General features: G+C 39.2%; 1 protein-coding gene across 1 annotated transcript in view; it reads right to left on the bottom strand.

Moving 5' to 3' along the window:
• Positions 1 to 8461: 8461 nt before the first annotated feature.
• Positions 8462 to 22571, bottom strand: part of ARHGAP18 (Rho GTPase activating protein 18) — a 68807-nt gene continuing 54697 nt past the window's right edge. Inside the window, exons 11-15 of the mRNA XM_082302106.1 lie at positions 21286 to 21492; positions 20354 to 20500; positions 14671 to 14795; positions 13462 to 13523; positions 8462 to 10830 (exon numbers count right to left, since the gene is read on the bottom strand). Coding sequence (XP_082158232.1) covers positions 10739 to 10830; positions 13462 to 13523; positions 14671 to 14795; positions 20354 to 20500; positions 21286 to 21492 — 633 coding nt within the window. The 3' untranslated portion in view covers positions 8462 to 10738. The remainder of the gene's footprint in view (positions 10831 to 13461; positions 13524 to 14670; positions 14796 to 20353; positions 20501 to 21285; positions 21493 to 22571) is intronic.

The following is a 22571-nucleotide window of genomic DNA, read 5'->3' as shown; positions in this document are numbered from 1 at the left end:
TGAGACTAAATGTAAAGGGAAAAAACCCCAGATATTTAAAAAAATAAACTCCAAAGGTATAAGTCAACTGTTAAAGTGTTTGCAAGAGGCAAAAACACTATAATGAAGGCTAACTGAATTAATATATTTAACCCTTTTGTTATTCAATCATTCTAACAAAAGAATGAATTCCTTGACAATTTAAAGACATGTCCACCTAGGAAATACATTAAAAAAATTTAAAAATGAAACCAAACCCAGACACTCACTGTCATATTTGATATAAGATTATAGTGAGCACACAGCAGCCAAAGAAGAGCTTTTGAGGAACAACTTATTAAACTGGCATAAAACCAGTTACGTTTTTCTCAGTAGTAGGAGGTCTGACAGAAATTCATAGGACCAACAATTAACATGTAAATGGAGTTACCGAAGAAGAGACCACAACAGAAAAATGAAATTAATTTTCTGCATCTATCTTTCACACTGTTGCATCATCTACAACAGTGTGCACTTGGAGCCCAGAAAGTCAGTTGTGTCCTGGGCTGCATCCAAAGCAGTGTGGCCAGCAAGGCAAGGGAAAGGATTCTGCCCCACTGCTCTGGTGGGACCCCACCTGGAGTGCTGCATCCAGCTCGGGTCCCAGGCACAGGAAGGACATGGACCTGTTGGAGTGAGTCCAGAGGAGTGACACAAATGATCAGAGAGCTGAAGGATGTCTCCAATGAAGACAGGCTGAGAGAGCTGGGGCTGTTCTGCCCGAAGAAGAGGAGGCTCCAGGGAGACCTTATTGAGGCTTTCCAATACCTAAGGGGGCTTATAAAAAGGAGGTAGAGGAACTTTTTATATGCACAGACAGTGATAGGGCAAAGGGTAATGGCTTTAAATGGAAAGAAGGCAGGTTTAGATTAGATGTTAGGAAGAAATTCTTGCCTGTGAGGGTGGTGACACACTGGAACAGGTTGACTAGAGAAGTTAGAGATGCCCCATCCCTGGAAATGTTCAAAATCAGGTTGGATGGGGCTCAGAGCAACCTGATCTAATGAGTGACATCCCTGCCCTTGACAGGATGGTTGGAACTAGATAATGTTTAAGGTCCCTTCTGACCAAAGCCATTCTGTGTTTATATATTACCTCTTTAGGAGTGCCTCTAGAGGAGTTATCTCACACTGAATTTCAGTAAAACGTTGTAACACAAATTGAGAAAAATAACACTGGCTAATTACCAGCACCAGATGGCCTTCACCCACAAATTAAACAGAGATCAATTATGACACAACGGAATTGTTAACTGTAATAACCCCTTACTGAAGATAACACAATTCTTTTATAAAGTCATGACTCATGAACCTATTGGAGAGTTTTTGAGGAATTTTATAAGCATGTGCATAAGGAAGACACAAAAAATAAAAAAAGGAAAGGGAAAGGGAAAGGGAAAGGGAAAGGGAAAGGGAAAGGGAAAGGGAAAGGGAAAGGAAGTTCACACAGATAAACAAGTTTAAAAGACAAGAAAGAAAAGGAAAGAATGCACAGTCTCATTGCAGGCAGGTCACCAGTGTAGCACTTTGGGCCCACACTGTTCAACATACACCTGATCTCAAGTGATCTCAACGAACTGATAGGCTAGGTTACTGACACTGAATTATTGAATGCTTTAAAGAAAAAAGCTGCAGAGAGCTTTAGACAGACCTCATGATACTGGTGACCTCATGACTGGAGAAAAAATGGCAGACGAAATTCAGTGTTAAGTAGAGAGCAACTGAGAAAATAAAAAAAATTCTCATACTGCATTCAAAGTGATTGAAACTGAACTACCACTGGACATGAAAGAAGACTGCTTTAATAACTATGAAAATGTTCACTCAGTGATTAAAATAGCAAAAAATCAAAAAAAAAAATCCAAACCAAACAAGTATCAGAATTCATCAAGGTAAAGAGAAAAACAAAATTACTGTTCCACCTCCTGGTAAGATGTGAGTGCAAGGTATGTTTCTGATTTCCCCTTACCTGAGAAGACAGAACAGAGTAAGAAAAGGTACAGGGGGCAACAAAAATGACCAAAGTTCAGCAATGGCTTCCAAACACAGGACAATAAAAATAGCTGCTACTCTTTGACCAGAGGAGAGGACAATCAAGAAGATCTGTGAAACCATAAGTAGCATGGCAAACGTAAACCTGTAGGGTTGCTCCTTGAGCAAAGAAATCCCTGCCAAAGGGGCAATTCAGTTACACTGTGAAATCTACTCCCATAGGATGTAGTGAATGGCATGACTTTATAGGGATCCAAAAGCAATTATGAAAATTAGTGGAAGTATACCTCATTAAACCTCATTACCTCAGTAAACCTCAAGCACATGGTGCGATTCCTGGGGCTGTCCTGTGCAGTGCCAGGAGTTGGACTTTGATCATCCTAGTGGATCCCCTCCAAGTCAAGATATTCAGTGATTCTGTAATGGCTACTGAACCCAGGAAAGTGACAAGCTAACCAAGAAAATATACTAGGGAATTATGTTCTTCTGTGCTTCAGTCCTTCCTCAAACATCCACTCTTGACCACCATCACAGAGAGGCAGGTAACAAAACTAATCAGACCTTCAATCTGGCCAGATGCAGTCATTCGTACAACCTACAGGCTCTGCTGGAAAACTCCAACTTTGATTCAGAGATGAGAGGGTGAGATGCCAAGTCAAAGCGCACGCCTACACACAAGCTGAAACTTCAACGAAGCTTTCCAAGTCCAATGACATCATGCTGAAGCAGCCAGTGCTAATCACTCTGCCAATTCTGCTAATGGCATGGATGAGGTCATTTCTCCCCAAAAATAGGCAGTCACTTCACACTCGCTCAACAATGCTGGAGAAGCAGTGGGTCATCCTTCAACACAGCGTACAGACAGCTTCCAGCAGCAAACACTCCTGCACACAGACCGAGAGAATCCCCGTGCTCAGGAACACCTTTTGGACCATCCCTCGAGAAACCAGCTCCTCTTTAAAGCATACTTGTTTGGAACAGCTCTGCCTTCTGGGGTTACATAGATGAATATTATTTCTGGCCTTTTCCTCTGTACATAAAGTAGGTGAAGCACACTGGCATAGACGGAAACACCATAAGGGTGGATTTTTTTACTGACTGCTCAAATAATGCTAAAGGGCTTTCTAAAAGAGTAGGAGGGCTAAAATTACCTAAAGGTAAAGGTATAGGCAAGTTAAGAATAGCTACTCTAAAGAGGACTGCTCACACTTTGCAAGGAATCTTCAGGAAGTTATTTTGCAAGCTTAAGGACATCTCACCAGCATGCTGATTTGTAAGACAGTGTCTAATAGACTGACCTGGGATCCCAGTTCTGTCATCATCAGCATATCTAATTATGCAGTTTAGTTGTACAGGTTATGCACTAATTATTTTTTCCCAGAACCAAGTGTTTTTAGAACACTTGTGCCACAGCCACAGGTGTATTGGCAGAAAAAATTTTTAAAAGAAGTTTGTTCCTAGCTTTACCAACAGTTTATCACTGGTTTAGCAAGTATTTCTGTACTTCCTCAATTCCTTTTTATAATGATCCAAGGGGATTTGATATAAGCAACTTAGAAATTCTTTGGAAAAAATTCAGAGCAGAGTATTGCAATCCTGTGTATTCCATTCATAAACCCCAAACACTCACATTATGGTTGTACAGAAAAAACTTATTTATGCTGAGCTTTTACAATAATTTTCATTATTCCCAACAACAGCAGCATGCAAAGAGAAAAATTGGCCAATTTAAAAAGAAAAAAGGAGAAGGAAAAATCCCTGCTCAGCCTCACGCTGTTCTCATGCCTGCCTTTGAGTGCCGGCAACACCACCTACAGGAGATCATCTCCTCATTCCATAGTGGGGAATGTGGGTATTCTCTTCTGATTCTTCCTAGAAGACCTGTGGTGAAACAGCTCTGCATGGAATGACAGACATATTTGGTCTACAGACTTGGCTGTCACATTTTCTCAACTTGGAAGGAACTGGAATAAACAAAAATCCTCTTCTGAAGTACTCCCATTTCATGATAACATACTGGCCCATCATTATCTTACAATACTTTAACAATAAAACTTTTATTCAGTAAAAACCTCAAACTATCAACAGGGTCATTCTCTCACATTCCCTTCTACCATCTAGCAAAAGTGTAAGGAAAATCAGGATAACCTCTCAGCAGAGATCTACAAAAAATAAAAACATATCATCTTGGTAGAAAAAACTGAACCATTAAAAAGGTATCTGTATAGTATGTTTTCTGATCTACTTTTTTTCAAAAACATAACTGAACTCCTAACTATGTCAGAATTGTCTGTTCTCTCATTGCTAAACACAATGAGAAGAAAAACCTCTTTTTTTTTTTTTTTTTCCAGTTCACAATGGCACTTTAAAAGCACCAGCAGGTATTTTTGCCAGTACTCCGAGGTTGCACAATAAGGTTTCAGCCTTATCATAACCCAGAAAAACCTGCTTCTTTCAAGACCAACAGTATTCCAAATGGATATCACTGGGCCGCATCCTAAGATTTTGCTGTTATGGAAGCAAAACACTGCACCGAATGAGGCCGATGCACAGCAGGCTGACAGGAATACTGCAATGGACACTGCTGTGTCTTTCACAGCCATGCAAAGCCCCAGGACAGCCTCACTTCACCTACCCAGGTTCCTGCTGGAAGAAACTCTCTTTGCACAGACTGAAGGAGAGTTATGAATAAAGACAGCTTCTGGCAGACTGTAGCAGAGGAGGAACATCCAGAATAAGGGCTCAGAAGCTCATTTGCCTTACAACTAACAGAGCCAACGGGGGAACATATTATAACATAATCAAGACAACTAAATTAGGTAAGACACACTACAAACTTCAGCTAAGTCAAAAATCAGAAGGCAGCAAGATTTAAAACAAAAAATTCTTCTGAGACTAGGGGGGAAAGTGAATAAACAAGAAACCATTTTCCAATTGCTAATCCAACACAGCTCAGAGTTTGGAACCTCAGATGTTTCCAAGCAATTATGTGTTCCTTCATTTATTCTGGATCATTTGGAGTGTGTTGTACATCTGCATCTTGATAAAGAGCAAGGGATACCCAGTAACACACTCAAGCCTGTGATTTTATGCTGTGCAAAGCTTTCTATATTCACAGTTTCACTGTGTCCAGAGAACTGGACATCGAAGTTGAACTTGCCTGCTGCACCATCTCAGATACATGAGTTATGTACTGCATCAGCAGCCACAGGCATGAGAACATGCATTAAATTAAACACATGACTTGGTGCAGCTTCCAGGATGGATGGCACGAAAGCAGACAGGAACACACGGTGACCACTTCTCCAAACAAGCCTCCAAACGCCCTGACACCAAATCCCGCCGGCTGGCTGTGAGCTCCAAGTACAGCCTTCCTCCACCGTCAGAGCATGTTTACGCTTCTCCCACGCTTCTGTTCCGGTGCCTAAAGAAAAGCGAAGCTTCGGCTGTCACCTCCCCATGGAACGGAGCGGAGCGGGGCGGAGCGCGGCCCCGCACCGCCACCTGCCGCCGCCCCGGCAGTGAAAACACGGGCAAAGCGCGGCGGGGCCGGGCCAAGACACCGAGCCACAGCCTCCCGTGGCAGCTTCCAGGGATTTCTGCCCACGAGGACACGGAATAGAGAAGCGAGTGCTGTAGGACTGACCCTCCGTTTGTCCCGGGCAGGCGGTGAATGACGGCGGACGGCAAACGCACATCCCCGTGTGTGGATAACCAGGTGGCGGTGTCACCGCTCGGAAGGCACAGGGAGTCCCACTGGAAAGAAGCACAGAACTGACTGCCCTGCAGGACCTGATCTAGCGACACAGCATGTGAGCAAACTGCTCACGGGAACCGAGACAATTTGTTTTCAGGAGTAGCCGCATTACAGAGGGCAAAGCTCATTCGATAGGTAAAACAGAGAGACTGTGGCTCAATGCAAATGAGCATTAGTTACTGGTTTTACCGTGCCATAGGGAGAAGGAAGGATCCTTTCAGTCACCCCAAAATGGACAGTCAAGGAGTAATAATACCTGCGGGGCTTTTGAGCCACCACCATTCCCATATGATTCATGAATGGCAAGTTGTAGTCCCACGATGGTTTAAAACCTGCAAGTGAAGGCAGTCCTTTGATACCACCCAGTTTTAGATCTGATTATGAAGGTAATTCCCAAGAGCCCGATAAGCAGAGTGAGGAGAGATACTTCTACCCACCTCCTCACCTGCACCAATGCCTTCAGCTGTGGGTACGGCTCAGGTGGAAAGGCGTTCAGTCCGCAGGGAGGGTATGGGCATGAGTTGTACGAACCAGAAACTGCAGAGAGGCTGCACCCCAAAAGCCAGCCCAGGAGAACAACTGCAGCTTCAGCAACAATCACACACATCATGTCAACAAAGAAGATTCAGAAAGCAGGCAGCAACACAAGCAAGTGCTTTCTCAGGCCTCCAAAGGCCTGATGCCAAATCCCACTGGCTGGCTGTGAGCTCCAAGCACAGCCTTCCTCCATGGCCAGAGCATGTGTATGGTTTCTCTCACACTTCTGTTCTGGTGCCTAAATGAAAGTGGAGCTTATGCTGTCATCTCCCCATTCAACCAAGGACTCCTACTACCTAGTTTTATGAAGCCCATAGAAGCTGAATTATTTTTTGACACATGCCTTCCCTCCCACTGCATTTGCCAAAAATTACTGAAGTCTGCCAACAGACTCAAAAGTAATTAGGGGAAGACACACACAAGGTAGCAAGATTACTCCAGATAAATTTCCTTTGGAAACCAGGCTAAAAACTACAGCATTGTATTTATTAAAAGAATCCCCTGAAGATATATTCGTGATTGCTATACTGCTGTTACTGGCAATATGGCAGATTTTTAAAGCAATTTTTGGAGGATCATATTTGGTTTCTATAAATCAGATTGATTTCACCCCTTCTAGCCACAAGCCAGCCATTTATGAACACTTCCCATCTGTTAAACGGGGATGATAGGTACTTACCTCCCTCAGATGTGGTCTGTGTGCAAACACAAACAGTGGTATGAATATCTCTAAAACATTGCTCTACATAAAAAATATTATTATAAATACTGCTGTAAGATTAGCACATACACATTTTTATACCTTTTGAATGGCTGCAACCTTTTAAAGATAGAAGCACAACAAAGTACTAATCCTAAGACTCATTTAAGTGTGATGCTGAGGAAATCTCTTTAGCAATCTTTCGCCGAGTTAGCTTGCTGCTGCAATTTAACTCAATACTTAGGAAAAGAGTGTGTTTTATTGGACAGTTACATTGCTTTTAAGAATGTCTGACAAAGAAATAATGGGCTGGGAAAAGTTTCAAGCAGGCCTTTCTCAAATGTTTCCTTCTTTGCTGGCTGGCTCACTGCCAAAAAGTGCATCTCCTTATCCTTGAATTCATCTCAGTCATGCCACTGCTTAGTGAAAGGCCTGACAGAAATTCAGCCAATATTTCCAACACATCCAGACCCATTCATCTTCCTGCTCCCTACTGTCTTCTTGAAGCCCCAGTGGAACACTCACAGATGCTGCCTGTTGACTTGCAATGTGAGATAAACGTGCCTCGCTGCTGCTCACACAGGGGCAGGCGGTTGGGATGAGACCTTTTCTCCCAGCACCCATGGATATCCAGGGATGGTGCATGTGCTTCACACAAGGTGGGGAAGAACAGGAGGCTATGGAAAATGAGTGCAAACTCTGCAGTCTTTGAAGAAGAACAGCCAGTGTGAGAAGGTGCATACCCCCCATACGAGCACTGTGGACCTTTCCCATCCCTCCACCAATATACACCAGAGGATTTTTCAGCACAAAACCATCCTTACATGCTCTACAACATCCAGGCAGTGGTAAGAGGGACCATCACCTTCTCCCCCATGCCTACTTCTCCCCAGACCCTGCTGTTCGGCCTGCACAGGGTTGCACACTTAGCGTTGCAAATCATTAATCTGTCAGCTGCGTGAAAGAACCCTTGCATACATGTTTCCCAAGTCATCACTCAAACAATGGTGGCCTGCCAAATTACCCCAAATAATCAACTAATGCAGCATTGTCTTTTTAATTATAAAAGATTCTTATCGGCTTACCTGAATTCGTTTTGGACTTCCCACTTGTGCCCTAATTTAATTACTTAATTATGAGGAATTAAGAGCCAGTATTTTCAATCAGCGCTGAGAAGTCTCCTGTTCCTTTGCATGTACCCAGTAATTCCTATATTACAGATTTAGCAAAGGTGTATTGCAACTGCAACAAAGTTCTAAACTTCTAGCCAGTTATTTCCTTTTCCAGCAGGCATTCATTTTGCAAGACTTTAACTTATCAATGTCTCTTGTCATACACAAAACTGCAAGCTCTCTACAAAGATGTAAAACGTGAAATTTTGAAATAATCATAGCTTAGTGTCATTAGGGTATATTTTATGCACAAACATAAGAATTCGAATGAGAAAAGAAGTCAGAAAAAACAACATTTAATTATAAAAGAACATTTTTAAATTAAAAAAAAATAATGGCACTAAACCAAAAACAAAGTTATTTAAGAGATCATAACCACAGGCTGGTTGCAATTTTGTACCAAAACTGTTAGGAACAGCTGTTCCTATCATCTGCACTTTGCTCCTGATTAAAATAACACCTAGAGTTCCAGTAACAAGTAATCTTTTACAGAACTATAATGTATTATGAAAACACACATCATTTTTGTATTACATGTCAAAAAAAAACCCCTTATATTTATTACATTAGGTTCACAAATGTTTACCTAAGCATTATACTGTTTTGCTACTATATTCCTTACATTTGAAGAACAGGGAGTGTGGTTTGTTCTACAGACAAAAGTGATCTGTCTTAGAGGATTTGCCCACAGTGGCACAGTGCTATACCACATGGGGACACCCAGCTAGATGGAGCATCGAGGGCAGTACAGTCACATTAGAAAAATTTCCTCCTTTACTCATCCTGCTTTTCAGAACCATCCAGTGCAGTGCTTCCTGTTCATATGAAGACAACCTTCAACTTTAAGAAACAATAAATACACATGGCCCCAAAATTGTTCATATGCTGTGGATAACTAATCAGCAGCGGTCTGATTTTTCTATGACCTTTCAGGGTTCTATTTCACTGCTTGTATATAAAAGGGAGTGTTCCAGTGGTTACTTTGTCAACACAGTCAGGGCCCATATCCAAAGCTCAGCAGAAAGGTCCTTTATTCCTTTAATCAGCTTTGATCACTTAAAAAAAAAAGTCATTCAGTCCTTGATTGTATGTATAATATTCCCTGTGAGGTCAATATAATTCTTTGTGTGCATTGAAAGAAAGTATTTCATTCCAAGAATACAATTTCACAGTAGTTACTTCAGGTAGTCAGCACGCAGGTGTAAGCACTTGAGCACAGCTGAGCTAGTTTACAAATAAATTGTAAAGTGGTACACAAGCTAGGGAGCCCAAAGTGTTGCTGTGGGACTGGGACTCTGGAGCTCCAGGCCACAGGTCTTTGTGTTGCAACAAGCCTCGTCAGTCTATAATTCATTATCAGTGAATTCCACAGGGAGCTTTCAGTCCTTCCCTGCAAAGGGACGGATTTGCAATAGTTCTCTGTTGGACTATTAATTTTTGAAGTGGTTTAGAGGGAAATCAGAACTTGATTTCTAGCCTCGTCCAGGATAGACCAAGATACAAAGCTGATGGTAGGTAATATCCACAGTAGACCCTTACACTGGTTTTGAGTGAAAGGTTTAGTGGTTTGCTACCTATGAAATTTAGACTACAGTTTCCTTCCACGGTTATTTTATTTTTCCTGAAAGTTTTTATTGTGTGCTAGTAATTGAAAAGTTTTGGCAGTTCACAAAATTCAATATATCAGATGTCCAAAAAACCTGAAATCAGTGTATGTAACATGGCTGCATATCACTACTGAAAAACCTAAAAGGTTTTTCTAGTGCATGACAATATGCCAGAAACGACAATGCCAAGAGTAGTGAGCTTTAAAAAGACTCACCTTGTCACGTGATCCTTTCTTTGCTTTTTCTTTCCTTTTTTTTTTAATAATCTCAAGAGTACAATCAACTGGAGTAAGAAAAAAAAATACTTAAAAGATCTAGCAAAAAAGCTGCATAGAAAGCATTTTCACAGTTGCTTTTAAATAGTTTTCATCAAACTTTAAATTAGAACTTCCAAAGACAAAATACATTGCATTGCAGTTTTTTTCTGTGAAATTCACACTTATTTGGGAAATTCATATGACTGGTTTAGGTATTTTTAGTACTGTACCATTCAGAAGTGCTGATCGGGATTTGGTTCTCTATTGTACTAGCATTGAAAAGATCTATATGAACACAAAAATGTAACAAACAGATTGTAGATCTCTAATATAAAGAGGTTAAACACCTGTTTGAAAAATAAATTCTTCTTAAACAAGACCTACCAGATGGGAGGTAGATTAGTGCCATTAAAACATTTAAGGTACTTATATATAAAATACATAAGGTACTTATGCTCGTTTCAAACATGAGTGGGAAAACTGCGCTGTCTCCAAAATTTTGCCACAAGTAAAACTGAAAGTTTACTGGTTATAACTGCTGGATCACCATCACCTTTTTTTTTTTTTTTTTTTTTTAACTGGATAAAGTTCTATTAACATACATAATGGTTGAATGTTGAAAGGACACACTATCCCTTTGAAACATTCAGCCTTACAACATAAGTCCACAGGTTGGAGGTTTTGCCATTAGTTGTGAGTTTAGCTCTGCTTAGGTTTTATAACCCACTCAGCATTTGGGTTGAGCTGGTATAGGTCCTTCATGTAGGTATCATCATCAAGGCAGCGTTCTCCTAAGAACAGAAAAGACATGTGGTTACACCAATAACAAAAGAGAAAGGAAACAACTCTCAAAGTTCCTGTTACCGTTTTACTCCATTTACATTTTCAAGGTCTCTATGTGGTGTTTAACAAAGGACAACGCACAGAAAAGTTGGAGGTGCTCTTACCTTCCCATCTGCTTTAGGGAGGAAGGGGACAAGAGGAAGAGGGAAGAAGAGGAGGGGCTGTTCTACCTCTAGGTAGCCCCTTCATTCTAGGTCAGATTCTTCACACAGACCATGCAGATGGGAGTTCGCCTCTGCAGGAGTTTAGTAAAAAAGGAGCAGTGTCCTGGTCTTCTCATGATTATATCCAAAAACGATGTCCGCACTTGCATATTAATTAAAATTTCAGGTTATTCCCCTTTTTAAATGCTAAGTTTGTGCAAGGCTTTTCCTTGCTAAGAAGCTGTTACTCCTTATCCTGCTCCTCTTAAGTCAGCTGTTCTGCACTTGTAATAGTTGCTGTCCTAGGAGGAGAAAGTAGTAAACCATTCTTGGTGCACTACAGGCAATTAATTTATGTCTAGTAGCTATGATGAGAATAGCATATGCTGATCTATCAAGATCTGCACATTCTTCCCACTCCCCTGCAGGCAAAGCATTATCTCATGCATTTGCAGCTCTACATCACAGCCCCTCTTCTACTCCGCTGTGCAAGTGGATGGGGTGGATGGCTCGTGCCAGACAAATGCTTTCAGTACTTGCACTCCTGACACGGAAGGCAAGCACAGGTGGAATGCTGCAGCTGAGTTTGTCTGACAGCTCTTTGAACTCCCTGCACAGAGCAGGCAAGAAGGCAACACTCTGTGCTCAAGCAGGAGCAGTCTCCATCTGCTCTCTCTAGAATTTTAATCCTAGAGATTTTAATCCTCTGTGACCAGAACTGCCCATGTTGCTGAACCCCTCTCCTCCATACAGTGCAGTGTGTTCAGGCAGTGAGAGCATGGGGACAGTGCTTTGCAATGTCCCTATCCAGCCAGTCCTGGTGACAAAGCAGGGGCAGAAGTCCCATTCAGTGCCCTGAAGTCCCACAGTGTATTGACTACTCAAGAAATGTCTGGAGACATTCACCTACTAGGGGACAGGATCACAACATAGTGCTTGAGACAATTACGAGCATAAGTGTAAGGATATGAGTCTTCTATCATGAGCCCCTCAAGTCTTCTTGTTTTGGGCTCCCTCTACATGACTCAAGCCCATCGGGCAGAGAGACAGATGGCAAAGGTCAGGCTATCTGGTTTACTTAAAACTCTGCATCAGGTTAAAGGCAGGGAGCTCCTCTTACTTTAACTGAGAGTATTAATAAGGACTAGTAAGGACTGATTAAAGTTGAAATTCTCTGGAAGTAAATCATTCTGACAGAGAAAACACCTAAGCTTTCTAACTTACATCATAACAAAACAAAACAAATCTGCAACTACCCGTGCACTTTCTCCAAGGGAAATGCAAATTCTGTCACATGCTTAAAGTAATAGTAGGTTGTTCCAGTTTCACTGGAATTCTGTTACAAAACAATTTTTCCTGCATGATTACACCTCTGTAGAATAAACAAGATATTCCTCTCCTTTAAAAAAGTCTTACATCTGGAATTGCAACCTGCCTTAACAGACATAGGAAATGTATGTACATATTAGATATGCAAGAGAACATATAATACATTCATCTGGCATCCAGCTATCTTGGTAACTTCTATTTTGTTTTTGCCATCAGATTTAGTAAAAGTACTAAAACATATCTGTTGCAGAAAACATAGGGAAGTGCTATTTTTAATTAAGTCATTTGGTTTAGACACACATACAAAAAAATTTATTTGTCATAGTCATTAGGTAAAAAAAAAAAGGTAGAACTAGCAATTTACATACGGAATCTAAACTTGCAGAGGACAGAAGTACTGCATTTAATTTTATAACTATAAATAAGTTTAACAGGTCACAGTTAAGGAAAAAATAAATGTAAGTCCAATCTAGAACTGCTTTCTAGTTCTCTTTTTGTTCTCCTGAGCATATGAAAAATACTGTGATTAGAAACTGATTCCTAATGCAAAAATACTCTTGCATTCATGAAAGAAAATTTTAGAACTGTGTTCAAAATTATCCTTGGCATTAGCTTTGTTGAGCTGCTATTATTTCCTTTAATTAAAAGGGTCTGGAATAGGCAGAGCAGGAAAGACTAACTGCTGGAAAATTTTATCGCACGGTCATTTTCTGACTGAGCATTTTCTTCCCCCCAAAGGAACCTGCAAGTGACACTCAAATGCAGAACATGAAGGACTGTAAGTTCACTTGTTATGCCTCAGTACAAAGAGATGAGTAAGATTAACTTCAAGCACCTTTGTATCCAAACTTTCCGTGCTTATTCACTGTACATACATATCAGGAACATCTGTTACAGCTGCCAACTTCCTCTGGGACAGATAATAAGTTACTACTAATGTAATAATCACACCAACATCTCTGCTGCCTTCCCCACAAGGTTAACTGTCTGCCTTAGTGTCAGGGAGAACTAGGGACATGAATAAGAATGCAACCACAGTGAAACCCATGGACAATGTGCCAAGGAATCCTATTCTAGCAAAAGAAGTTGTTCAGAAGCCATTCTTACCAATATTTCCTCCTATTTCATAAAGAAAGACCTCTTCTTTCTTGAGTGTTTGGACATTTCCACTGTAGGGAACAGAACACAATGAATGATGGTATTACGAAGGAGCTTGTGGATCAGTCACCTAGACGTGTCTGGGAGAAGTTATGCTAATTAAGATCAGAACTGAACCCATCACAAATCCTTTGTGTGTATGCTTGCTGGTACAGTCAGTGAACAAGAATACCCTTGCATGCTAGTGCAAATAAACAGTCCTGCACGTGAGCAATACACTACAGAAAAGGTAAAATAAGAGACATGTGAGGAAACTGCAGGTTTTAGAAAAGAATTTCATTGTTATTAGCACGTAGCTTGATATTTACCCCTGATTTTTCTTTTACTGCTGCTGAAAAAGTAAGTATTTCCCTCAAATATTCCATATTTCAGAAAAAGCATTATGGTTGGGTGGTAGAAACCACATTCTTACTGGATTTAATTGTACTGCAACTAAAAGAAGTAAAAAATAGTGGAAGAATGAAGTCCCTATATTACAAAGGGATTCTATTATTCTCACTGCTTAATTGTGATAATGTATGCTAAAGCCCAGCCAGAAAATAACTTTCTGACAATGGTGTAAATCTCTAAAAACAGCATTTAGAAAATAGCATCTTCTTAACATCAACTAATATACCATATTATTGCTTTAGCTGAATAGTTATATATGATGAACAGGTGTGTTAATTTTATTTTTTTTTTTCAAAGGATTGATTAAAATTTCTCCCTTTCTGAATGGATTTGTATAATTAAAATATTGCTTTCCTTTAAAATCATTTCATGTGCATGACATTTGCACATCGTTATATTACAGTGCCTATTAGGCTGTTATATATAAAAGCATTATTTTAAACAAGATTTTCTTTCTTCTTTCCTCGTTCCTCTGTTTTCTTGGAGTTCCCTTCTGACCTGTCCCCAGAAAATGACAAAACTGTTCCTGACCCATCAGATTAAATAGCAATTAATTTTTTACTAACAGCACTCATGTATTCCTGAAGGCTGCCTGAGCTTCAATGACATTTAAAAGCATTAATTCCTCAAGTGAGTATTTTGATGGCTAAATTCAGCCCAAAAGTTCATGAACTGACCTGAACTTTGAGTATTTTAAAAATTTTCGTGATATAATAAATAAAGAGACACTTCTCCCGACATGATAACAAAACAAAGACGTGTTTATACCTTTTCTGGCTGAGAAACCTGGCTACTATATCACTGGCTTTCAGTTCTTCTGTCAGCTGTATTGCCATGGAAACTTTGGAAAGATGAGGCGCTTGCACCCGTATCACTCCCTGAGGAACATCAGTCTGCAAAGCAATAAGAGTGTTGGAACAAAGCTGCTAGCAGCTGGCTTTGATGAGCTTCTCAAAATACAGTATGGAATAAGTAAGTAAGTACAGTGCTCTGTACTTCACTATCTACTACACTTTACTACAAACACATGGTAACTACACAGCAGTTCAGTTAATTACATCCAACCTTCAAAGCTCTTTATAACAACAGGGAGAACTTCAGAACAAAAGAACAGTAGTGTTTAATTATTTTTCAAAGATGTTAAGAATAAAAATAACAAATATGCTATATTAAGAACACACTTTGGTATTATGAGAAGCATGTGACACTGATATGGGAGAGTCTTGCTACAGGCGTGAAAACCAGGCAATGCCCCTGCACCGACCCTCCACTAAAACTTCTGGAAAAAACCTGTCCAGTTTCATTGAATCTGAACTTCCTGCCAAAAAAAAAAAAAAAAAAAGAAACCACGAAGTACTCATAGATCATTCTACTTTAAAGGATTCTTCTTTCCTCTTTGTAAATCTCACTTTCTTAAAAGCAGATATTCGCTACTCCAGGTTTTTCTCCCTATTTCTTGTCCAGAATATATTCAGCTAGCCAACCTGAAGGTCTGACTATGTAATGGATTTGTATTTTATTTCAACCCACAAGTCCTTGATGATGAATATTAATCATATTAGCTACAGAATAGGAGGGCTCCAAGAACAGCTTTTCTGTCCAACTTGCAAGTACATGACATTTGAAGTTACAAAGGCATAATTTATTTGTGAATAAGGTCCTAATTTCTGTTCCTGGAGATTTTTCTATTCCTATTACATTATCCTTTACCCAAATGTACTCATTTTGATAGGAAAGTAAGAGTCTCTGTACTCAAGGTTGATTATGACAGTTCATTCTCTTCTTTCCCACCCCACATCCCTCCATTTAGCCAATTGCAAGGCTGAATATTTTTTCTTCCACAATCAATGAATAAATCTGGGCACCTGTGAATCTAGAACAGCTTCTCTGAAACCATCAGAGTTAAATGAGTATAGAACAAGTACAAACATGAGCAGAATCAGAAGAACAGCTTCCTGAGAAAGCTGAAGGCTCATTACTGTACAAATGATGAGTTACGGTGAGCAATTTTAACCAAACAATCCTTTTGTGTCCAGTCTTATTATTTATTGATTTAAAAATACTAGACATCATAACTACTTCTGTTCAAAGCAGTAAGAACCGTCATATTGAGAATTTGCTATGTAGTAACTGTGAAATCAAAGATTTGTAAGTTTGCAAGAGATCTCTGTAAGATTTTCCCTAGATTTATCTCTAAATTTGTCAGATCTGTTCTTTACGGCCTCCACCTACAGAAACAGTGTCTGTAGCCATCTGCTAGGTAGTAAATCCTACTTAAAAATTTTTGCCTCTTTCCAAACTTTTGGGATCCTGGCAAAAAGAAATGAAATTTTTATGGATTAAATGATTATTTATAGATGTCCCTAACTGGTCTTCCATCAAATTCAGCATGGTAAATTTAAACTAGCTTTCATTTTTGTATACAGTTCTTTATTATTTTGTCTCAGTTGATTTTAGCAGAGTTTCTCCAACTTTCAGCTGAATAACTTTTTTTTTTTTTTGCTACACAGCAGGCATATGATAAATTATTTAAAAAGCAGTCTGCTTTGAGTATCTGAGAGAAAGAACAAGAAATGTCCACAGAGCTGTAACATTACGGTCACAGATCAAACAGAATAATTACTTTGTTTATTCACTGAGAATCATTATTAGCTCAGCTAATTAATGCATTTTGCCACTTTTACCACCTGCATTTCCGGGAGAAATCATGCTCAGCTGCACAATATGTTCATGCTCCCAAACTACAGAGAGAACAGAACCTGAGCATCCCCTAGCCCATACACCGTGCAAGTTGGTGGGAAAGAAAATGTGGCCTAAAGCCTCTAAGAGCTGAATGACAGAAGGACCAATGCTGACATTATCTGCATGACACCCAAAACACCCAAATTAGGGGCTCCATATCACAACATATTAAGCCATGAACCTATGAGAGAATTGACAACGCACTGAAGAGTGGGTCACCTACACTACTCAGCTTGTGAGTTCCCTCTCCTGCCTCACAGGCCCTCTCAGGTCAGATTTAAAGCACTGCAACCCCTGGCTGAATTAGGTACTTGCACTCTTAAAAAAACTGAAGACAGTATATCCTTACTTGATGGAAAATACACTGGCCTACAACATTTAGTCTGCAGCAGGCACAGCAGTCACCTGTGAGGTACTAATCTTTCAAACCCTTCCTTTTCAGAGAGACTTGCATCTACGTATCACAAAGAAGAGCAGCTGCCTGGCTATAGGATCTGGGGTGGGTCTCTCCCAGTTTCTTCTATTCCATTTTTCATGACACGCTTAAATATTTTTCACTCTAGGTGCAGAGAGAAATGTAAGTGACTATGCAATATTTTCACTAATGATGGAATATTATATATACTTATTAAAGGTACAAAACATACCAAGCAGGTATGGGGCATGAACATTATGAAGAACAAAATTGATTTTTGAAAGGTTCTTGTTACATGGAAGGCAAAATCTGAAAGAAATGCAAAGCGCTGTTCCCTTTGGGCTGCAAAATACTGCACCTAGTTTGGGACAAAAAACTGGGAAACCAGACACAGAGAAATGATTTAGCAGGTAGCAATTTTTTTTAGTAAGTAATCTGGCACTGCAGTGAGTGAGAGATTCAGCAGGAGTCAGAAAGGTTACTCTGTGTAAATTCAAACAGATCATACAAACAGAAGGGCCATGGGATACAATGGTTTTTCTAACCTGCAGTAGCTCAGCCCAGTGCACTGCGTTGTGCCGATCACGCGACTGCTCCCTTTTTTGGAACAATTGCACCATACAGAGGAGTACAATGACAGACGGTATACATCTGGCTAAAGGCAGTAGGTAAATTTCCAGTCCTGAGGGCATCTTTCTTTGCCTGTCTAGAGCATTATTCAGCCCAACACCAACATAAAGACTTAATCCCTAACACTGACTTGGGGCCACAGGTATGCCAAAAAGCAATTAACCCTCAAAAGCCCTCTAATATTAACCACTCTCAGCACTGTACAGAGGTCTCACCTGAAGTTTGCAGTAAATGCTTTTTAACCTCTGTCTCAAAAGGGTAAATGTGATTGATAGTGAGGCTTCATCAGAGCTAAGATGAAATTTTATCCAAATGAGCTACTTTAAGAATGCAGATAGGGAGTTATTTCTGGAGAGTACGGAAGTGACTCAGGCTCTGTCCATCTATGTTTAATCATGCGAGGTGCCACAGCAAGTGTTAGAAAATAGAAAATTTTCCTTAGCTTTTAATTCAGCATCCCACAAGATAATCAGATATCCAAAGTTTCAAACAGGTTTCATGAGAGTGGGAATTCACCACAAGTCTGGGTGCCTCACCTGCCATCTAATAGTGAAATGCAGTTCAGCAACTGCACAGGAAAAGTCACCTCATTTTTAAATTAAAGCAGTATAAATTGAAAATTGGAGAGAAAAAAACCCCAAAACAATAAATTTTCCTGAACAAATGAGACTTTTTTACTTGAAAAATGTATAAAATTGTCATTCACAATAAGCCTTATCAATTTGTGAATATGAGTTTAAGAGTAGTATGTTCTCAATCACCCAAAATTACTGAATGCTTGAAATAAGCATAAAGGATTTATAAAAAATGGTACCATTTAATTTTGACGAAAATCTGCACAAAATTCTAGGGCTTAAAGAAAATTATTGAATAGTAACTTTACATTTACGTTCGAGTAAGAATATTACATAAGGCTTCACTTCTAGCTCCCTGGTGGATTAGAAAGGCATAATTTACTCTAAAAGACCTCAGCCCTAATTCCCCAGTAGATTAAAAAGACATATCTTTTCACTGAGTTATAAAAAAAATCCAATATCTGAACTTGAAACAGCATTTACTTCTTTCAGTGTATTTGCTGTTATTTCTGTGTTGAACACAGGATGGCAGCATTAAGTGTCATCTCATCATAACTCAATTGAATTCAAAGAATTCTTTTCTTATTAGACCAAGAAAAACAAATTACAGTGTTTAATTAGCTTTATTTTAAAATCATATGTAAGTCATTCTGTGTCAAGATTCCTTCATATACATAGATACGAATGTAAGGCCTGGGGAATTAATTAATTTTGGACACTAAGATATGTGTCAAATACTGCATAGAAAATGAGGTAGGAACACTGAAATACAAGTCTCCAGCAGATTCTGGATATAGAGCATATTCATTTGGCACATTCTATTTGTTTTGGCTTAAAAGATTTAAAAATGCCTTTCTAAAAATACGACAACCCTTTTTTTGGTAACAGTCTGGCATACACACACTTGATAAGAAAACCAGACTGCTCAAAACACTGCATTTCTACCAGCGACCACAAGATGACTCTACCTCACCAGAATCGTCACTGACTCCAACCCACAAGGGGGTATTTTCATACCACCCAAACTCGAGATTCTCATACCACCCAAATCTGATATGTTTTCATTATGGTATCAGAATACACTTATTTGGTATTACCTGTTCGTGTGTTTAAACTAGCTTTGGAATAATGCACTGAAAGTGCTTTAAAGTACTATATTGTATATGCTAAAAAGTCTCAAAAAATTGTAATTATAAAAATTATAAACAATTTCAACATTCACAAAATGCATTTTTAAAGTTTTGATGTCAGTGGGAACAGCTCAACTAAAATCTTTCTGAACTACAGGAAAAATTAACACTATAATTGCCACAGGATTTTTGTACTTCAAAGAATGTGTGAAGAGTGTTACGCTGAAACATGCCTTGACATCACTGATGGGTCTGGCAGAAGTCAATTACCTAAAGGAGAGATACTGAACTGTGGATTATATACACTGGGGTAAGCTGGCAGTAGCCACTTGGACAACAGCTACGTAAGAAGCAGTTTATCAGTTTTTCACGTTTGTTTCATCCTTTGGGGTTTCTCAGGTTGGGCAGGTTGTGCATGTTCTAGTTAAAGACTGGGATAAAGAGTTCAGTGGTTTTGGAACTCCTGTAGATGGAAGAAGAATGAAATGCTAGATTTGTTTCTAAACACTTTTAAATATGAAGTAGTGAAATCTAGATATTTAGCTTATTGGTAAACACATGGTCTGCCGTGACTTCCACTGGGCAACAACACATCCAAACGTGGGTTCAGTAATACTGAGTCTTGTCACAACATTTGGTCTCTCCACAGATACTGACTTAATGTATATTTATTTCAAATGCCCAGGTTGAAACAACCTGTGGGCTGTCATTTTTCAGAATAGAAATATTCCGAAAAATCTGTGAAAACAAACAAAGAACCAGTACAATCCTCTAAATGTGTCATGCCGGTAACCCATAAACTGTGAAATCCACATTAAATTGCTATCTATTGAAATTCTCAGTTAAGTAAGTAAGTAAGTAAGTAAATAAATAAATAAATATCCCCCCCTGCTATATCCACTTTTTCACTAAAAATTATGCTCCTATTAATAAAGCATTTCAGATGTATGTTTCCTTACATCATTAGGAGTCTTCTCCTGTTTCTCATGCTTTTCTCGGTCATATGCCATCTTTTTCAGAAGTTTCTTCATAGCTTTGTCCTTTTTCTCCTTCTTCTGGTTTTCAGTGTTTTGTTTTCTCACTTGGTTAACAATAAACTTCGGAATCTAGATAAATATAGAGTAAGCACGAATAACTACATAATTTTCTTACCAAAACTTTGTAAATGGCCAGGTTATCAGGTAGAACTCAAAAACAGTATTTCTTCCCAGTAATAACTAAACATTCAAATAATATAAAACTGTGAAACAATTTTAAAACCACTCCATTTGTAATACAATATTCCATTCAGTAAGCTCTCAGGGGAAGAGAAGTGGAATCATTCAGCGTTTTTACTCTTCTCAGCCAAAAAAATTCACTTGACACTGAGTGTGTAAAATGGTGATAATTACTTCTCCTCCCATGCAGCAAAGGTCAAAATTGTTTCAAGCTGCTGACCGACAACAAACCTCCAACTTGTCCAGTTTGTCTAAGCTAGAGCTTTGCTTAAGACCATGACACAATTTCATGTTTTATCAAAACATGTTTAATATACTACTAAGTTTGGCCCAAAAGCGCAATGAGTTCAAACACTGTGTTTCCTCCTAATATCTCTAAGCCAAAAAGAATTGCCCATAGCAATGTATACTGATAGACCAAACACAAATAACCCCAAGGACTTATTTTTGAGTTCACGTGCAGTACATACAATATTAAAACTCTGACCACCACAGCTTAACATCAGACGCAATATTTTTGTTTTGCTCCCGTAAGAGTTACCTATGAGCAAGAACCCAGCTGGATTGGTCTGATCCTTCTCTAAATCATGAATGTGGCTTCATATGACTTCTTTATTCCGACACCTTGTTGTGAAATTTTTCATCCTCTCCCCCCCCTTTAAAAACACACTTACTGTCCAGAGAAGTTTTTGGTACTGAATCATAAAGCGCATGACATTTGCTGTCCCAGCTGCCATAACAAACTCGCTTTGTTCAATAGTCTTTGAGCCAAACCCATGAAACGTGAAAAGGTTTGGGGCCATCACCATCGCAACATTCTTTAACGTCATCTTATTTTTGTCTCGGTGATCAATTACCCTTTGGAGGAATTCAAGCAGTACCTGAAATAAGAGCAGAACATACAGCTCAACTCTGCATGTGAAAAGTGAAGCATGTGCAGAGTTGAAAATGACCATATGAGTGAAACATGATGTTGTATATTTTTTGGAACAAGCTCTTAATTCCTAATAAAACCACATAAAAAGCAATCAATAATAGAAGCGTGAATACATCTATTCACAGAATAGTAATGCAAGTTTTTTTTCCTTCAAGTAATGAAGTAAAACAATCTTGTTGGTTTTTTGGTTATATTTTCAAAAGCATTCACGTGACTTTGAGGCCCTGCACAGAAAGATTTTTTTCAAAACCTTTGTTATGCAGGTGTATAAGTAGCATCCCACAGATGCTTGTGAGGACATTATTGTTGGCATTTGTTAAATTGAAAGAGAACACAATAGTGCCAGCTGTCATGGTTATGGGAACACGGAGTGGCCAATTCTGTAAGGTAAGCAATTCACAAGTAAAACACTGCATTGTGAATGACAGGTAGCCAGTTAGAAACTGGCAATTTTCAATTAATTCAGTTCCAGGTATTTGTAGCTCAACTCAGGAGCCTTCCTGACTGCCTCCACACAATAAACGAGCTCAAAAACAAAGTCTTGTTTGAACAATAAGACCTAGTAGGATTTTTGGCCTGTAATAGATGATGTTCTGCATCCTACACAAATCCTGCATTCATTCTTGATTGTAACAGTTTTAACAGTAAGCATATTCTGAAAAAAACATTAATAGCTTTGCTACAAGAGGACAAGCACAAATTGGAAGGATCCATGTAACATGTTACAAATAGCAACAGGAAGTACAAATTTCTAGTTTATTGGGAGTAGAAACAAACAGCACAGAGAAAAGTGAGGAATAAAAATGAAGAGCTAAACCCACTTCATAAAAGGAAACTCATATCCATTGTATTCTAACACTATTTACTTTTTGCACTGGAAATAATGGCTGCTGCTGCAAAAAAAGGGAGCAAAACTTCTATGATAAAAGGTTTCTCACTGGGAGATTACTATTGCAATCTCCTGGAAAAATTTCAAGTCACAATCTTAAAAGTAATTTGGGAGGAATTAGTGCCCTAAGTTTC

Source organism: Coloeus monedula (assembly GCF_965178545.1).
Source record: "Coloeus monedula genome assembly, chromosome: 2".
NCBI lineage: Eukaryota > Metazoa > Chordata > Aves > Passeriformes > Corvidae > Coloeus > Coloeus monedula.
Note: the sequence above shows the minus strand (reverse complement) of the source record. Positions and strands in the feature narration are given on the sequence as shown.